Genomic DNA, 18,045 nt, shown 5'->3' with positions numbered 1-18,045 from the left:
TTTTATTGAGGGTGCAGCAGTCTATTACTGAAAGAGCTGTGGAGGGAGTCCACAAACTCATGCAGAGGTTGGGAGGCCAGCATCCTCTTCTCTCCCACTTCCTCTACCGAGTCCAGAGGACAGTCGAGAACAGAGGTGGCCTTCCTGACCAGCTTGTTCAGCCTGTTCCTGTCCCTGTCCGTGCTCCCGCATCCCCAACAGACCACTGCATAAAACACTGTAGATGCCACCACAGTGTCATAAAAGGTCCTAAGCAGTGTCCTGCAGACTCCAGAAGACCGTACTCTCCTCAGTAGGTGGAGGCGACTCTGGTCCCTCTTTCTACAGGGCATCTATGTTTGTGGACCAGTCCAGTTTGTTGTTGAGGTGAACACCCAGGTACTTTCAATTATCCATGATTTCAATGTCTGTTCCCTAGATGTTCACCTGTGTGGTCTGTTGGGGCTTCCTCCGATCGAGCGTCAGGTGATTCTTGTGAAACTTGAACCATGGCATTTGCAGTTCGTCTTTGAATAAAAATGTCCGGGAAGGCATCCTCTTCCAAACAGAGCCAGTCTCATCCATGTTAAAAAATTGCTCTGGAAGATAACCATTCTCTTCAATTATGTGAGGAAACTCTTCCTCGACATACCATTTCGGTGCCTCTTGGTCTGCCAAGGAGGCTTCCCCATACAGCAAAACACTTTGTAGACCATACCTCTTCTTAATCTTTTCAAACCAGCACTTCTTCCAGTAAAACCACAAGGCTCACTCATGGCATTGGTATGAGGCTGAGGAGCTAAGGAGCTAAGCTATCGTAAATAGTCTTGGCTTTGCTTCTAATCATGTTGGTATCCAGAGGTATTTTCTCCCTACAGTCCGACATCCAGACCTATGCGGCATTCTCCATCTTAACGATAACTTTATTTTCTTCCTAGTGGTTACCACTCGCTTGGGCTCCTTGGAAAAAGATATCGTTGCCGTTTTCCAAATGTTCGCTTCTTCTCTCTATGTCACACATGGTAGATTCATTTATAATGCCTCAGATGACGCAGGACGCCTAGAGGGCATTTTCAGGAGGTGATTCAAAATCAAAACAATGCTAGAATAGGCTCTGCATAGTCGTTCTGTGCACGATGCGAAATGTAAGCCAAAGAAAATAGAAAAGGCATGACGACTTCCTTCTTGGCTGTTTGAATTTTTTGGCACGTGATTCTTCTACGGTGAAATTTCGCTTCTTCTTCTGCGCTGAGTGCCACCCATTTCAGCACCAAAGAAGAAGCGGTGCCCTGACTTCTGCCATTTTTCATCTTGTGTCTTCCGCTTATGAGTTTCAATGTGAATTTTGACATTTTTATTAACTTTTTTAATACTTAATATAAAAAAATGCGATGTACTGAAGCCACGAGGTGGTGAAGGGATCACAGTATAAGCATAAGTGGTTATTTCAAATTAAAATGGTTTAGTTCATCTGTCTGGAGAATACCTCATTTGATATTTTTGTGGGTCTAACTTTGCTAAACCTAATTTTACCTGCCTTTTGTGAGCTGAATTTTCTGGTTATAGTTTGTCACTATAAAAAAAGCCTAATTTTATTTATTTATTTTAACTCAAATGCTAGACTTTCTGTCATTTTGGTTTTACAAGACTTTTTAGTGGGTCTAACATATGATGACTCAAAATAATATTGCCGAATTACTGTCATATTCTTTAGAGGCTCAATCCAAAATAGTTATCATTAAAATCTGTACCTGCAAATGTAGTCAGCTTTGCACACCCTGAGCTGAGCCAGGCAGCTGGGCTTCTCCTTGTCCTCATAGGAGCAGGCAGGAACCACTGTTTGGCGTCGGCGTTCGGAACACGCCGTGTCCGTGCAGGGGCAGAAGAGTAGTTCGTGTGTGTAGTCGGGGGGCACGCGGTCAAAGAATTTGCGCAGCGCCTTGTTGCACTTGGGACGGTTACATGGGCCCGAGCGAGCTAATGGCTGGATGCAGGATGAAACATACTCGGTGCGCAGCTTCTGGCACGTCTCGTCAATGTTGCAGGCCTTGGCTGCGTCCAAGCAGCGATTGACCGTTGTCACTTCTGTTTCTGCCAAAAAGATGTAGGTGGTTACTAGACTTTCACACAAGTGGTACCCATTAATCTATCAGTAGAGTAATAATGTTTTTTTGTCCGTCAACTCATGATTTACAGGGTGATCATCTTTTCCAAAAATAAGGGCAGCAAAATGCCTGGCAAACAGAGGGAAATACTGGTGATGATGTTTGACAGAATTGTTCAGTCTTTTTGAAGGAGTCCGAGAGACAGAGTGTCGGATCTGATTGGCTGGCAAGGCGTGGTTTCAATATCTTTGTTTGAGTATATACTAAAGCCTGTCTTGTGTATGTTGTGATTATGAATTAACATGTTGGCAAAATATTATTCCCACTTAGTGGCCAAAAATTATACTGCAACTAAAATAAAAATATTGACGTCCCTTCCCCTTTGAGTTGCTAGAGATGCGCTTCACAATGGAGAATAACACAAATATTGCATATCTATTCGATATGCTTGATAGAAATATTTCTAAAAAAACATTTTTCTGAAACGGGCGGCCTGGTGGAAATGTTTAGCGTATCGGCCTCACAGTTCTGGGGTTGAGGCTTCAATCCCAGGTTGGTCCTCACTGTGTGGAGTTTCCAAGTTCTCTCTGGGCATGCTTGGATTTTCTCCAGGTACTCGGCTTTCCTCCCACAACCCACAAGCATGCATGGTAGGCTGGTTGAACATTCTAAATTGACCCTAGGTATGAGTGTGAGCGTGAATGGTTCTACATCTTCTTATGCCAGGGGTGGCCAAGTCCGGTCCTTGAGAGCCTCTATCCAGTCTGTTTTCCATGTCTCCCTCCACCAACACATCTGAATGAAATAATCGGGATCAGTATCAAGCTTCTGGACAGCTTGATCATTTGATTCAGGTGTGCTAGAGGAGGGAGATATGGAAAATAGACTGGATAGGGGCTCTCGAGGGGCGGACTTGGCCTCCCCTGCCTTATGCCCTGCAATTGGCTGACCACCAATTCAGGGTGTCCCCCGCCTGGTGCCCATAGAAAGCTGGGATAGGCTACAGCACCACCACGACCCTTGTGAGGAATAAGCGGTTCAGAAAATGAAGGAATGAATGTTTTTTTCTATGTCTATTCAGTGTCTATTAATGAATAGTCACTGATGGGGTAGTGATTCATTCGCTTGACTTCGGTATGGGCAGAACTCCCAGCCAGTGGCAGTGGGATTGTGCCTGTCTCTGTTTAGGGTTTAGTCCACCTTTCGCTTTATGTCAGCTTGGATAGGCTCCAGCACCCCACAACCCTGACAAAGATAACTGGTGTAGAAAATGAATGAATTAACAAATTTAAAACAATAGATGAAGTGCAATGCAAATCTTATATTGTGCTCCTTTATATTTGAGAGGGTATTTTTTATATAACAATTACTTAAAATACAGATTCAGTGTCTTAACAGAGATGACTTTCAGAGACATTTGTTGGGGGACCAAATTGTATGTCAAAAAAATCCAACACATGACAGATTTTTTGCGTCCAATTGTAAGAGATGTCCCGATGTCTAACTGCACCGTCTGTAACTTTCTGGGCTTTTTGGGAGGGGTCAACTCATGTTTGAATGCCCAACAAAATTCCTGCCAAAAAGTGAAGCGGGCTTCAAGGGCTAAATTTAATGGATTTCAATTGTAAGTAATCGAAATGTTTAAACAAAGTATTAATTTCCATCCTCAAAATGCTCTAAATTTGGTTTACAAGGATCTTAATCCCAGACCGTAGCAGGGAAGGATTTCTCTCTTGAGAGCATGCCGTGAAATCCCGGCCAATCTCTAGCAATAACTACCGGATGGCTGCAGATCTTGTTGACTCGATACTCTTCACCTTCTGCATGCCAAAGGAGTTCAAACTGTGCCAACATGTTGATGATGCATCATAGTGTCACTCTGCCATGAATAGAACATGCATAAATGTTGGATGCGCTGCTTCGGAACCACTCAATATATCATTCTGCTGGGTTAATGCAGAAAGAAACCGCCAATGAAGCCCGAAATTACATTTCCAGTGCCTCTGTGATCATTTCTCCAGCATAAATGCACCATGATGACCCCGCACGTGGAACCCCCCTGCCCCCACAGAGCCCATATCAACTTGACTTCCCCACTAATGATACCGCTTGCTCATCTAGGCATATATCACGTGTGTTAGCTCCTGGTCCATTATCACTTCACCTCTACCCTTAAGTGACCTGGTAGTATATGTGTCCGTGATGGCAGATAGTGTCGCTCATTAGTGTGAAAAGCGCCTCCGGCCACCTTAGCTAAGCGGGCCTCTCTCCGAGCTGTTGTATAAAACATGAATGGACCCTAGAGAGCTAGTGAACACCCCTTCATGCAGCATCCGTCACTCCTCCGACCGGACTGATGAAATTGCGGATCCTGGACGCCCGGTGCTGCCGACTTTTCATTGTCAAGGCATTGTAGGCGTGATAGGATTAGCATCAGCTTGAGGAACACATCTTTACCATTTTGTGTAACACCTTGGTTCCACATACATTCATTCATCACATGGGGGTGCTGGAGCCTATCCAAACTCACTTTGGGCGCCGGACGATGAGCATCCTTAATTGGTGGCAAGCCAATTGCAAGGGATAAAGAGATGGACGATTCACGCTCACACTCATACCGAGGGGAAATTTAGAGTGTCCAATCAGCCTGCCCTGCATATGTTTGGGATGTGTGTGTGGAAACTGGGGTAAACCCACGCAAACAAGAACATGCAAACTCCACACAGCAAAGATCATCTTGGGATTGAACTCTCGACCCTAGAACTGTGAGGCCGATACATTAACCACTGTATTAATTACATTTCATAAAATTAATAATTATTATTGTTATTTATGATAGGAGTCAAATTGATAACATTTAGCAAAATAAAGGCAAAAGAAAAACAATAGATATAAAAAAAAGAAAATTTCATCTTGTCAATTTATGCGGGAGGAAACCAGAGTACCCGGAAAAATCCCACGCAGACACAAGGAGAGTTCCACTAACACAGGAAGGCTGGAGCCCAGACGTGAACCCTTGATCTGAAAACAGTGAGGCGGATACGCTAACCAACTTTTTGGCAGGACCAGACCAGGTGGTGATACTTACCGTATTTTCTCGCATGAGCATTTGTAACTAAAGAAAATGATGACTGAATCAAGGGTACGACTTATATGCACACAAGACTTACAGCGTTGCTATACTCTTCTTCACCAGTGCATGTCGGCAAAATAACATTTACTTTTTGTGGTTGTTTTCCGTTTTGCAGTAAGAAAACAACCATTACTGGATGAATGACTAACTTCCTTATGACAGTGACTTTAATAGTGTGCTTTTGATTCATACAGTATCTCAGAAATACCACGTGCAATCATTTTTCTCAACATTTTCCCTTCAAAGTAACACATTTGTACTCTCTAGTAAAACATGAATATGGAGGTGAAAATTGTGAATCAGGGGGCGGCTTATACGCGAGAAATTGTAAAATCCAACGATTTTAAGGCTATTTTAAGGGTGTGGCTTATACGCGGGGGAGGCTTATATGCGAGAAAATAAACAAGTGGCAGTGTGGTGAGTTATAAACTCCAGGTAAGGTAAGATGGTTTCTAAATGAATTTTTAATATTTTAAAAATGCAGTTTAGTGAGGAGGTTTTCTTGCCACTAGTTTAACTATGCAAGTCGGCTAAATGTAGCGTAAGATAGTCAGATGCCGTGGGAGTTGCTGTAGACCTCAGGTTTAGCAGTTTAGATGGATGGTGCTGAGAGGACCGAGCTGGATTCCTCTTAATATTGTTCGCCGGCAGCTCCGCTATTGTTGAATAAAGTGGATAATCTCTATGTATATAAAGCCTGTTGGTCTTTGGAAAGGTATTCATTATAATGTGAGACAATTTACTTAGCCTTTAGCTAACCTGAGAAAGAGAGAGAGAGAGAGAGAGAGAGAGAGAGAGAGAGTGACAGAGAGCGAGAGAGCGAGAGGGAGAGAGAGAGCAGCAACCAGCATAGCTACTATAAAATTAAATTAGATCACAGACCAAGGACTCAATGGGATTCAGGACCTGGTGTAAGCAGGCTGTAGTGAGCCTGATGACATTCCCCGTGAGTCTGAAAGCAACTTCAGTGTAATGAATAATATAAGGTCAGACAAGAGGGCTGTCTTGCTCATCTCAGCCATTTCACACTTAATGATGATTACTATTAATGGGCCACTAACTTCTAAGTTTAAGCCTGGAAAATGTACAAGTACCTGGATAAAGTTCTATTGTGCTGCTTCTTAGTGCAGTGTGAATATTCCTGCTGAATGCAAATCTGTCCAGAATATGGGCAATGGTCAGATGTACTGAGTTGGGAAGGAAAATGTATTTTTAAAAGTATATTAATTCATTCATCTTCTATACCGCACATCCTCGTAAGGGTTGCCAGAGCCTCATCCCAGCTGACTTTGGGCGAAAGGCAGACTTCACCCTAGGCTGGTCTCCAGTTAGCCGTAGGGCACACGGCGAGCCAAACGACCATCTGCACTCACAATCAATCCACCACCAGCGGGAAACGAGCCAGTGTCTGTCCCCACCAAAGTCAGGTGAGTGAACCCCTACACCAGGGGTCTCACAAGCCGGTCCCCAAAGGCCCCTATCCAGTCTGTTCTCCAAATCTCTCTCCTCTACCACACCTGAATCAAATGATCAACTAATCAGCAAGCTGTCCAGGAGCTTTATCACGATCCTGATTATTTGATTCAGGTGTGTTGGTGGAGGGAGACATGGAAAACAGACTGGATTGGGCCCTCGAGGACATGAGTTGGAGACCCCTGCTCTACACCATCAGGCTGCTTTAAAAATATATTTTTAGCATTTATTTTTAATATATTCATTCATTCATTCATCTTCCATACTGCCCATCCTTGAAAGCGTTGCGAGTGTTGCTGGAGCCTAACCCAACTGTCTTCGGGCGAAAGGCAGACTACGCCCTAGACTGGTCGCCAGTCAGTCGTAGGGCACACAGAGAGACACACAACCATTCACACTGCCCCTGAGTGGGAATCGAACCCAGACTGCCCGCACCAAAGGGAAGCGGAAGAACCACTGAACCGTCGGGTGGATATTTTTTTTAGTATATTTGCATGTATTTTAGGTAGCATGGTGCTCTAGGACTAGACGTTTGTTTTTTAACATTTTTCTTTTTTGCATATGGTCAGGAATGCATGTCGCATAAGACTTGCATGTGTGTATATGCGTGTGTGTGAGGCTGTATTTTATTTTCCGCTGTATTTTATTTTCCGCTGTATTTTATTCTCCTTTTTTGTAAATGTGAGGTGAGGGCGTATTTTATTTTCCTTTGTATTCCATTCATGTCCTGGTCTATCGGGATCCATTGTCAACTTCAGATTTAAAGTGTTTATTTAAATAAATGCCCCCCAAAATAACCAATCATGTTTTTCTCATAATTAATACATTTTACATTCTTCCATTCTGCTTGTGTGACCAGTAATAACTACAAATTTATTTATTGTTATTTTATTTTTTAATATTATATATATATATATATATATATATATATATATATATATATATATATATATATATATATATATACATATATATATATATGTATATATATATACACACATTTTGGTGAACGTCACTCAGAATCAAAAAACTTCAATCCACTCACCTTTCAAATGAACTATAACAACCACGTGCTTCTAATAAAGTACAGAAATGCAATATCATTTGAATTCCAATATCAGCAGTGCAGAAAGAAGCAACAGCCCTAAAAATTCATATCTGTGTGGCGTGCCACCGCTGCCCTTTTCCTCGACATGCCAATCCTTTCACAAGCGAGCCACCTATCACCGGCTTTTATTTTCACACCAGCCTCCGCGGAATAATGCACCTGTAATATTAGCTTTCCTTGAAAAAGGGCATTTTGACCCTCATCCCCATTGCCGGCATCGCACATATGGAGCCAGCACACAAAAGCTGTACATCAAGTTGAAAAAATATTAGGTAAATACGTCCGTTTGAAATCAAGATGGACGTGATAAAAGTACGACAGGAGGTCAACGTCGTCATCCGCAAGTTGACGGCGATGATTCACGGAGCCTTGATGACATAATTTTAGACAACCTTCCAGAATTCATCACTAATGCTAATGTTGTTGAGCGCTGTTCCGCACCAGAGATACTTGGACTGCTTAATTAGGCTAATTACCAAACATCATCAGCGGGTTGCAAGGTCTTGATGCTTCATCTTCAGTAAACGCAAGAAGCATCACCTTAAAATATGGCTTTCATATGACTAACTCTGTGGCTTCCATCAATAACAAAATATGTTAAATCCATTTTGGATCGATTGCCATCATGGGTAGTTAAAACGTGAAAAGTTTTCACATTTGAACATGATGAAGTCAACGAATGTTTTCCAGTTGGTACATTTTGATTTTTTTTTTTTTTAGCATTTAACCGGATTGGTTTTACATGCAAACCTTGTAAATGTCACTTGATAATGTTAAAGGTTTCTGGTTGATGTTAGAAGTTGTAGGGGTTTCTGGAGCCTATTATTAGCGTTGTTCTTTTTCTACCGCGTGCTCGTTTTCTGTTCTGGAGGGTTTTTGGAAGACTGACCAAAACTGTCCAAAAATGTGACTTTCTCCTGAGCCCAGATGCTCCAAGAAATTGAACCATCCCCCCACACTTGGGGTCAAGAAGAGTTTTATGATACCGGTCCTCTGGTAAAAACAACTGCGCCTAGGACCTAATCAAGTCGTATTACTACTACTTAAACTACTTACTATGTATTATTATGACCACTAATTTATCTATTACTATTTCGAGATTATTTGTTTATCATTACTATTTAGTGATTATTTATCATTACTATGTGTTTGCCTGTTTGTTGTTGTGTCCCTAGACTCAGCGAGCGGTGTAACTAAGCGCTGAACGTCTCCAAAACTGTGGAACCCATCCCGGACTTCTGCCGGAACAAGCCCGCTCCGCTCTGCTGACCTCACTTGGACTACTTATTTGTTTCTTATTTATTGATTATTTAATGATTACTTATCTCTAATATATATTGATTGTGTCTGCTTGTTTGTTGTTGCATCCATAGACTCAGCGAGTGGTGCGACTTGACGCTGAACGTCTCCAAAACCAACCATGGAACTCATCCTGGACTTCAGACGGAACAAGCGCGCTTCACTTTGCTGACCTCCCTTGGACTACCTATTTTTTGATTTATTTGTCCGTCTGCTGTGAAAGCTTTAAATCTCATTATACTTGTATAATGACAATAAAAGCATTCAATTCAATTGAACTGTTTAGAAAGTAAACACCCGGGCCACATCCAGAAGCCACACATATGTAGACGCAAATCCGTGTGACAATACACGCAAACACTTTGAACATTCAAAGCCAAATGGTCCACAAAGTTGTGAGTTTATACAATATATAACACTATTGCTCTGACTCTGGGCAAAAGGCAGACACACCGTAGACTGGTCACCAGTAGGGCACAGAGACAGATGATCATTTGCACTAACAATCATACCGCTGTGAAAACTATCAACATGTTTACTGCCATGCTTCTTGAGTAACCAAAAAGAATGTTTCAGTACGTGTCATAGCCTTCATCCGTGTCATAGCCTTCATCCGTGTCCTAGCCTTCATCTGTGTCATAGCCTTCATCCGTGTCATAGCCTTCATGCGTGTCATAGCCTTCATCCGTGTCATAGCCTTCATCCATGTCATAGCCTTCATCCGTGTCATAGCCTTCATCCGTGTCATAGACTTCATCCGTGTCATAGCCTTCATCCGTGTCATAGCCTTCATCCGTGTCATAGCCTTCATCCGTGCCATAGCCTTCATTCGTGTCATAGCCTTCATCCTTGTCATTGAGACTTTGTATGTCACGCAATCTTGTTCTAATAAAACCTGTTGATGCGGAAAGGGGAGTCGGAGATTGGCGGCCGGAACCAGTCGGAGATTGACCGGACGGAGTCTTACACAGAGTAACTCTCTGTCTGTTTTCTCTGTCTCTTTTCTCTCCGCGCTCCCCTTCTGCAGAAGCGTCAAAATCTCACTCCATCTGTCTTGGTGTGCTTACTTGTGTTCGACCTTGTTGAATGTTCAGCGTGGACCTGACAACCGCCACCACCGAGCGCATGCTTGGCTGCAAGGAAGTCAGGCGAGTAAACCCCTACACCATGAGGCAGCCTAATGTTAAAAGTTTCACAATTAATTGTGGTAAGTTTGTTGTTTTAACATGTTTCACATTTTCATGATTTATTTCACATTTATAACTTTCAAGAGCATAGGTCACTATAGTGGACAAATTTCAACATTGTGATACATTCGTTGTTTTAATGTTATGTATTTCACATTTAAACAGTAAAATACACGTTTATAGTGTTAAATGTCTGTTTTACATGAGATTACTGTTTTGACATGTGCCATCTCCTTGGTGGTTAGTAGTAAATATATGAGGCACAATATTTAATGCACTGGGTTATTAAAGTCAGCAATTTTGTAACTTTGGCACTTAAAGGGTTAACATGATGTTGTTTTACAAGGTTACAATTTTCATGTTCTAACATTCTGAGCTTCATGTTTTATCATTTAATGTTCTAAGCCCATATAAAAATAAAGCAAAACTAAACATTTCTTTACTGAAGGAGTCAGTAGAGAGTCTAATTTGTAGCTTCAATCAGATCAAAGTTACTTGAGACAAGTAATCTCAAATAAACACACCATCACGATCAGTAAAATTGTCATTAACCCGATCATAAAGTACTACGTCCTGCAGAAGTGACATACACTCGCACAAACACACACACGCACATTTGGCCAACAGAGTGTTTTCTTTTTGTTTTCTAAATAAAAGATGAATCAAAGTACCTGAAAACTCACCAGCGGCGATGGAGGCCAGGCGGACGTAGTCAGAGACCCTCTCCTCAGGCTCGTATGGATAGTCTTCCACCAGGCTCAGTCCTGTAAATGGCAAGAAGTCATGTCGCCATAGCAACACAGCCGCCAACCTCAGCGCAAAAAGGAAATATATTCATTCATTTTCTGAACCGCTTTATCCTCACAACGGTCACAGGGGGTGCTGGAGCCTATTCCAGCCCACTTTGGGCACCAGGCATCACTGCACTGAACGATGAGATGGAGAGACTCTTAGTCCTTTGGAATTTTATTTAATGCTAAGTTGTTTTGAATTCATAATTTGAAGTTGTTTATATGTGTTTATGTGCACGAGTTCGTGTGCTTATGTTAGCTTCCTCCTTAATGTAGAGTACTACTGCACGAATAGTTTTTGCATGCTTGTTATTCATTTTAATACATTAATAAATACTTTTCTTATCATGTTTTTTTCATTTTTGTCTGTTTCTTACATCCTTCATACAAAAGTGGGGCACTTTGATCATTTTTAAAGGTTTTGGTTGGTTTTTTTTTTAGGACCGTGGAACGAATTAGAATTTACATATAAAGTACTGCTCTACTCACGAAATATCCAAGTTACAAAAAGAGTTCTGGAACCAATAGATTTCGTAAGTAGAGGTACAACTGTATATCCGTAGTAAGAACATCCTTTTCATATAGAACACCATCCAAATGGATTGGAGTCCACTGCCAGGCCTCCTAGTCTTTCTTTTATTTATTTTTTTGTCATAAAACTGTAATTCAGGAAAACCCACCTTTAAAAAGCAAAAAATAAGCAATTATTGTTCATTACAGCAGTTCTTTACAGGATTCGGAAGTTTCCTCAAAGAGTGGGTCCGATCGTGGTTGCTTTTTTGTTCTTTTTTCAAAATGAAATTGAAGTCAAAACCAAGCCATGGGATGAGTAGGTGAAGAAGGCGGGAGCGAGGCAATTATTCATTATGTTCCGCCCACAGTCACGCCGCTCGCATTCATCACAGCAGAGGAAATGACTCTCAACAGGATGTGTGAAATGCCTAAAATGACTTGGAATGCGTGACAAAATACAGCTTCTCACTTCAATCCACTCACCTGTCACACATGCATTCTCCCTCACTACAATTTGAGCGTCTAGTATCCCGCTCTGCTATGCTATCAACATCCCAGCATTAACGGGCAAGAAAAATACACAAATTCACATTGACTCATTCGCTTCTATTGACATTGATTGACGGCAAAGCCATTTGCCAACTCTTTTCAGCCCAAATGGATTGGACCTCTACCACCGTCAGTGCCAGCCAATGAGTGAATTTATGAGACATTAAAGCAGTTATGAAACTTCTAATTTGGGGCGAGGGTAACCGCTATTGTAGCTGGTGTAAGGTGAGTGATATTTGGACCCTAGAATTCACAAAATTCTTAAAAGATACATTGGTTTATAAAAATATTGTGAATACGATTCATCTAGCCCCGCAATGAGTCATCATCACCTTATGGTGTTGGTGGGGTTTGTGTGTCCCAATGACCCTAGGAGTTATGTTGTCTGGGGCCTTGTGCCCCTAGTAGGGTCACCCATGACAAACTGGTCCGATGTGAGGGACCAGACAAAGAAATGACATACGTGCGTGTACGTGCGTGGGTGCGTGGGTGTGTGGGTGTGTGTATGTGTATATACCGTAAAACCTCTATTTGAGCGGCACCTCTAATTGAACGGCACCCTCTAATTGAACGGCACCTCTAATTGAACGGCACCCTCTAATTCAGGGGTCCCCAAACTTTTTCTTGTGAGGGCCACATAACTTTTCCCTTCTCTGATGGGGGGCCGGTGTCAGTTTGTAACAGAAAAAGTGTGACGATCGTAGGGGAGCTTAATTTTTTTTAATTGTTTTCCAGAAAGCCACACATAACTAAATAACCCTTTCCAGGGCTGCAGCTGGGCATATACATTACTCCCGATTTCTTCAACGCATCTGGTCATTGTACTCACTGACAGACTTACGGCATTAAATGCATCTTTCTTCTCGGGACACACCTCCTCCGCGACAGTATCCATACATTTCTTAACAAACTCTCCATCAGTGAAAGGCTTACCGCTGCTTGCTATCAATTTAGCAACCCAAAAGCTGGCCCGAACGGATGCCTGGTTCTGCTGAGATAGTAGTCCACTTTTTCGCTTTGAGAGTTTGTCTGCTCGTATTTGGCCTTGCAATCTATCGTACTTGTCTTTGTGACGGGATTCATAGTGTCGGCAAAGATTGTATTCTTTGAATACCGCCACCGTCTCTTGACAAATGAGACAAACAGCCTTTTCTTTGCATTGAACAAAAAAATAATCGTTTGTCCACTCCAGGTTAAATACCCTGCATTCTGAATCAATTTTTCTCTCACCTAACTTTTTCGCCATTATTCCGTTCTCAAACAGGTTGCAGTTTTAATATGCTTGAATAGTCCGCGATGGTCCCAGGGCTTCGCCCTCACCTGCGATAGTCCAGATGTCTCGGTAACACTGCTCGTGCATGCAACGGTGGACGTGCCCGCATGCATCAAAGGGAAACACTCTCCCCGCGCGTGTCACCAAAGAAGCAATGCGAAGCCCCGCTTCACTGGGATGATTTGTGGGCTCAGCAGGGGTGCAATGAACCAAACACAAGATTAAAACGTCCCAGTCTTCAAGGCCAAATAGGAAAAAAAATCCGATAGCGTCTCTGGTATTGTTCAGAGGGCCGGTCCAAATGTGCCGGCGGGCCGGATACGGCCCGCGGGCCGTAGTTTGGTGACCCCTGCTCTAATTGAATGTCACCCTCTAAATGAACATCACTACAAGAAAAGTTTGAAACATAGAGAGGCATGCCGGTGAAATAGAGGTTTTTCTCAATCTGAGAAGATGGTCAGATGGCAAGCACCTTCTTGCCTGGGAGTCATACTGTTGTCACATTAGCGATGCCACCAAGAAGCAATTGAAGAAGATCCATATTGATGTGGCCGTGATTCCAGGAGGCTGTACCAAATTTATACAAGCCCCCGAGGTCTATTGGAACGCCCCATTCAAGGCCAAAGTCCGACAGTTCTACGAGAACTGGATGTTGCATGGCGAGAAGAGCTACACCAAATTCGGCAACATGCGAGCACCAACCGCTCTCGACGGCTCGAAGGATTGCCAGATCCATTGTTTCAGGTCAGACAGCCCGATTCAGACTGGTTTGCAACTTCTCCAGCAAGCGCGAGCCAATGCTGGCGACGATGAACGTGAACTGACTCAGACACTCGACGCTGATGTGGAAGGTGATGTGAATGACGAGGACAGCTACAACAGCGACGTGTCACTTGATTTTCACCAGTGAATTTGTAATTACTTACCAGTGATTGCCTCTTATTTGTGCCTATTGTTAAATAAATATGTATATGTTACCTGGTTTCTCTTTTCATCCATAAAATTTACCGCAATTTCTGAAAATTCTGACCAGCTAGTCGAAAAATAGAGCGGCACTCTCTAATTGAACGGCACTACGGTATATATACACCGTATTTTCACGACTATAAGGCACACTTAAAAGTCTTACATTTTCTCCAAAATAGACAGGCCGCCTTATAATCCAGTGCGCTTTATATATGGACCAATACTAAAATTGTTATCACGATAAAATACAATAAATCAGTTGATAGGGTACACCATCCTCTACAGGTCTCGCAACTACGGTAAGCAGCCTGCGACTTCATTTTCCCCCGTGCACGAGTCATGCTGGGATATGTAGTTCTTTTGTCAATACACCCAGTATGACGGCGAGCACACAAATTTGGTGCTCGCCGTCATTCCGGGTGGATTGACAAAATAACTCCAGCCGCTAGATTGGCGTCAACAGACCATTCAAAGCTAGACTGCGAACTATATATATATATATATATATATATATATATATATATATATATATATATATATATATATATATATATATATATATATATTATGGATAAATATTGAGCTGCAACAGCTCTGGCAACTGCGGCAAGCAGCCCCAGACTCTATTTCCGGTGCGCGGTGAATGCTGAGATATTTCCGGTGCGCGGTGAATGCTGAGATATATAAAACGGCGTTGCATTTCGGTTGAGCTCGATCTAGCACATTAGTTCTATGTTCGTCGTCATTCCCAGTGGAAGTTTCAACTGTGGTCCGAGCTTTCAGTAAGGCAGAAATTACTGACTCGATTAATGACGACTTTGGTGAGATGCCCACCTGTTCTACATGAGTTATTATGCTATTGCTGTGTCAAGAAATTACTAATACTTTAACCTCGGAGAAAATAAAAAAAGGCTGTTTATTCATGTTGGTAGTGAATGGAGTTTTCAGAAACTGTTGACTGTCGAGTTGACTGCTACACCACTAGGCGGCTCACAAAACAATTAATAAACAACAACACCACCAAAAAAAGTGTATTTATGTTTCGGGGGAGGTTTGATTTAATTTTGCATTTCGTAACCTGAATATTTGTATGTAGAAGCATTCATTTGTTGATGTACCACTTTACCACTTTTCACGCCGAAATTCGGATTACTCACTTTGCCAGCATATGAACTTGTTTGCCAAAGTCTGGTCAATGTAAAAATAGCTCATTTTGAAAGCATCTGTCAAGGACAGTGGTAGCCAATGATGTAATAAAAGGGAAAATATTGTATTGGTTTTCATTTGATTAGAAATATATAAAATCATATTTTTAGAATACTTGAGTTGGCCAAGACTTTCTCCAGGTTATCTTGATTGTTGAGTTCGGCCCCCTTCCTTAAATTCTAAATAAGACAAGTATAAGCGGTGCTGAAAATGAATGTTTTACACTTTTAAGTTAGCAAAGGTGTATTAAGCCTTGTAAAAATGGATGGCTCCTATTTTTTGTCCAAATCCCGAATTGGACTGAGGAAAGAAGGGCACTCGATTGGTTTTACCGTGCAAGACAGCCTGCTGGAGGCTCCAGTAGATGCTCAGGCAGTTCTTTTCCTTCTTCATTCCCCTCTTGCATTGGCAGCCGTGCAGTGGTGTGGACATGAGGGCCGTCATGGCGTTCTCGCATTGGTTGCGGGCGCCCGGGCCCAGCTTAACGCTGCCGTCTCCAGCCACACACTGCCGCAGGGTGCGCAGGCGGGGGCTGCATGTGTCATCTCCAGAGCAGGCGTCGCCAGCACTCAGGCAGTCCCAGCCACCTGCTGCTGGCCGCACACCCCATGCACCTGCAAAGACACTGATGAGTTTTGGAATCTCCTGACTAAATGTAATTAAGAACAAGTGAGCTATTTGCTGACATTAAATACAATTGAAATAACTATGTAAAAATTCATAACTGTTAAGATAAAATAATTCAAATTGAACTAAAGGTTGAAATAACTCTATGAATAAAGAGTAGAATCTATAAATTATAAATCTATAAATCTAATCTATAAATTATAAATCTATAAATCTAATCTATAAAACTATAAATCTATAAATAAAATCTATATTTTTTTCCAAGATGGCCCCGTCACGCGGCAGCCAGTGGCAGTAGCTCTGTCCACTCTTATTTGTTTTTTGTGTTTTTTTATTATTGCATTTTGATATTTCTTAATACATTCATTTTTACTTTACTTTGTACTTTATACTTTTTACTTGAATGTTTTTACAACTTTCTTTGTTCTGTTAGCCTGGCTTCTTTCTGCTACTGCTTTTTTGGAACCATTCAGCCATGCCTACGCTGTCATACACATGGGACTAGCTGTTACAATACGCAGCAGAGGGATCAACACCTAAATGCCGCTGAAAATTCGGAGCTGGACAAAAGTGCCGGGAGAACCATTCCATCGTGGGATAAGATGGAAGAGCTGTTGGCGCTTACCAGGCCGGAAACGGAGTCGAGGGGTTCTACTCTGCTACTGTTGATTATTCAGCTCCAGACTACTGAGGAACTGTGCGGAAAAGCTTGGAAGAGTGACTCTGCATATTTTCAACCTTGGTCACAGTGTGCAGAAGTTCCCCATCTTGTGGAAGACTTCCTGTATGTGATTCCAGCTTTATCCAACTCTACAACGTCTTTTTCTTGAGTCTGTATCCGTTTTTGCTACTGCAACCAAGATGGCGCCGCTCAAGTGGCAGCCGGTAGCGGTAGCTCTGTCCGCTCTTGCTCGTTTTGTGTTTTTGCTGCATTTCTGTCGTAATGATTTGATTTAATGATTCTTAATGATCCCATATACTTTGCTTTGTGCTTTTTGCTTTCTTGTTTTGCGGCCTTTGCAACTGTATTATCTAACTTGTAACTATGTGTAACTATGCCTTTCCTGTATCTGCATTCTCACCCTCTTGCTACTGGGACAATAAAATTTCCCGAATACGGGATGAATAAAGTTATCCAATTCAATAACCAATCGCCCGGTGGCGCGAGTGGTTATCGCGTCGGCCTCACAGCTATGGAGGCCTAGGTTCAAGTCCAGGTTGGTCCACCCGTGTGAAGTTTGCATGTTCTCTTTCTTGGCCTGCGTGGGTTTCCTCCGGGTACTCCGGTTTCCTCCCACATTCCAAAAACATGCATGTTGATTGGACACTCTAAATTGCCCCTAGGTATGGGTGTTAGTGTGCACGGTTGTCCGTCTCCTTGTGCCCTGCGATCGGCTGGCCACCGATTCAGGGGTCCCCCACCTCTGGCCCGGAGACAGCTGGTATTGGTTCCAGCACCCCCCACGACCCCAATATTTATGTTGGATTTAATTCTAGATTAGATTAGAACTTTATTTCCTCCCATATTTGGGAAATTCCATTGGTTGCAGTAGCAAGACAGTAGCAAGCACAGACACAGAAGACATTGTAGACCTAGGTAAAAAACTGGAGCCACACACAGGAAGTCCACACGGTGGGGACGTTCTGCAGACTGAGACTGAGGTTAAATATGCAGAATCACTCTTTCAAGATGATCAGCATAGTCCCTCAGTAGTCTGGAGTTGATCATCTTCCTTGCCTAGATCCTCCTAAGCTGTCCTATCAGCCAATCAGCAGCAGCAGAGAGGGGATGAAGCACACAACTCTCCCGTTGCAGCCCGGCAAGCACCGACAGAT

At 42.5% G+C, this 18,045-nt stretch overlaps 1 protein-coding gene and 1 long non-coding RNA gene across 6 annotated transcripts in view; one reads left to right on the top strand and one right to left on the bottom strand.

Annotated features, from left to right (window-relative positions):
• The window catches only part of LOC144090217 (GDNF family receptor alpha-4-like), a 132,338-nt gene that overhangs the window by 15,186 nt on the left and 99,107 nt on the right, over positions 1 to 18,045 (bottom strand). For 2 of the 5 annotated variants that reach the window (XM_077621577.1, XM_077621573.1), the window contains exons 2-4: positions 15,915 to 16,196; positions 10,956 to 11,048; positions 1,731 to 2,070 (exon numbers count right to left, since the gene is read on the bottom strand). In XM_077621577.1, coding sequence (XP_077477703.1) covers positions 1,731 to 2,070; positions 10,956 to 11,048; positions 15,915 to 16,196 — 715 coding nt within the window. The remainder of the gene's footprint in view (positions 1 to 1,730; positions 2,071 to 10,955; positions 11,049 to 15,914; positions 16,197 to 18,045) is intronic. The other 3 variants (XM_077621574.1, XM_077621575.1, XM_077621576.1) reach the window with 3 other exon arrangements.
• LOC144090218 (uncharacterized) lies at positions 10,029 to 11,425 on the top strand. Its single transcript, XR_013305302.1, has 2 exons — positions 10,029 to 10,304; positions 10,942 to 11,425. It is a non-coding gene; the product is annotated as an uncharacterized LOC144090218 (long non-coding RNA).

Source organism: Stigmatopora argus, chromosome 15 (assembly GCF_051989625.1).
Source record: "Stigmatopora argus isolate UIUO_Sarg chromosome 15, RoL_Sarg_1.0, whole genome shotgun sequence".
Classification (NCBI taxonomy): domain Eukaryota; kingdom Metazoa; phylum Chordata; class Actinopteri; order Syngnathiformes; family Syngnathidae; genus Stigmatopora; species Stigmatopora argus.
This window is presented reverse-complemented; position numbering and strand designations above follow the sequence as displayed.